Source organism: Tarenaya hassleriana, unplaced genomic scaffold (genome assembly GCF_000463585.1).
Source record: "Tarenaya hassleriana unplaced genomic scaffold, ASM46358v1 Cleome90, whole genome shotgun sequence".
NCBI classification, from domain to species: Eukaryota; Viridiplantae; Streptophyta; class Magnoliopsida; order Brassicales; family Cleomaceae; genus Tarenaya; species Tarenaya hassleriana.
In genome coordinates this window covers 153774-154779 of record NW_010971390.1, presented here as the reverse complement: position 1 = coordinate 154779, position 1006 = coordinate 153774, and the positions used below count along the sequence as shown (strand labels likewise).

General features: G+C 46.4%; 1 protein-coding gene across 1 annotated transcript; it reads left to right on the top strand.

Annotated features, from left to right (window-relative positions):
- The first annotated feature begins 151 nt into the window (after positions 1 to 151).
- LOC104804647 lies at positions 152 to 891 on the top strand. Its single transcript, XM_010528989.1, has 2 exons — positions 152 to 770; positions 881 to 891. The coding sequence occupies exons 1-2, from the start codon at positions 152 to 154 to the stop codon at positions 889 to 891; spliced, it is 630 nt and encodes a 209-aa protein (XP_010527291.1).
- Positions 892 to 1006: the final 115 nt, after the last annotated feature.

The window sequence follows — 1006 nt, the reverse complement described above, 5'->3', positions numbered from 1 at the left end:
TGTCAGGTTCGGGCCCGAACCTGGCAGAGTAAGTCCGTACCACCTCCTCGGGGGACCACAATCCACCCGAATCTCAGGTAGATGTATTGCCTCATCCTCGGGGGACTCATCTCCCGGAATCCGCTCCGTCGCTCTCCGGACCACTACCCTGATGTCCGCTCCGATATGGGTGAACCTAACGAATATTCCAGCGGAACTATATTCATTGAAAGGAATCAGTTACATAGCTTCGGGCATCAGCGAGCCTCTCCACACGGACAAGATGCGATTAGATCCGTTGAGTGTTGGTGAGGCAAAGGTCAAAGTGGAAGTTCAGTTAGGTGCTATTCTGCCTCAAGCTATAGAAATTGAGGATGAACAAGGCTCTGTAATCACGGTTAATGCCGCTTATCCTTGGATCCCCCCTAAATGCATCAACTGCGGGGAATTTGGTCACAAGCTCCAAAGCTGCCCGGTTCGTCAATCCCAGCCCCTACAACGTGTGGTCGAAACAGGGACTTCCATTGAGACGGTAGACAGTCAGCTCACAATCAAAGATGTGGCATCTGCTTCTACATCGACTCTACCCACGTCTGTATCTTTGGCCCCCAACACGACTAACGCAGGCGATCCTCAAATAGCGGACATGAATGCAGGGATTCAACAACCTGATATACAACCTACATGTCCCCATTCCCCTTTACAGCAAACAATCCAACCGACTATACTACCAGTAAGGACAGAAACTAAACTTGTGGCTCAGTCAAAGAAGACATCTAAGAATTCTCAGCGTAAGTTTCATTTCGACTCGGAAGACCAGTTCATTCTTAAAAAAAAAAAAAAAAAGTAACGGAACTGAAAATTTTCACCATGAGGAAAATTGAAAAATATGATAAGACAGGTCTAATATGACCCTGGTTAAAATTATGAAAAAGTGAAAAATATAAATTATACCGGAATTACGGGCCAGACCGGACCCCACGTAGTCTGGACCCAAAATGAATAACAGGTAAGGTTAGAAACCACG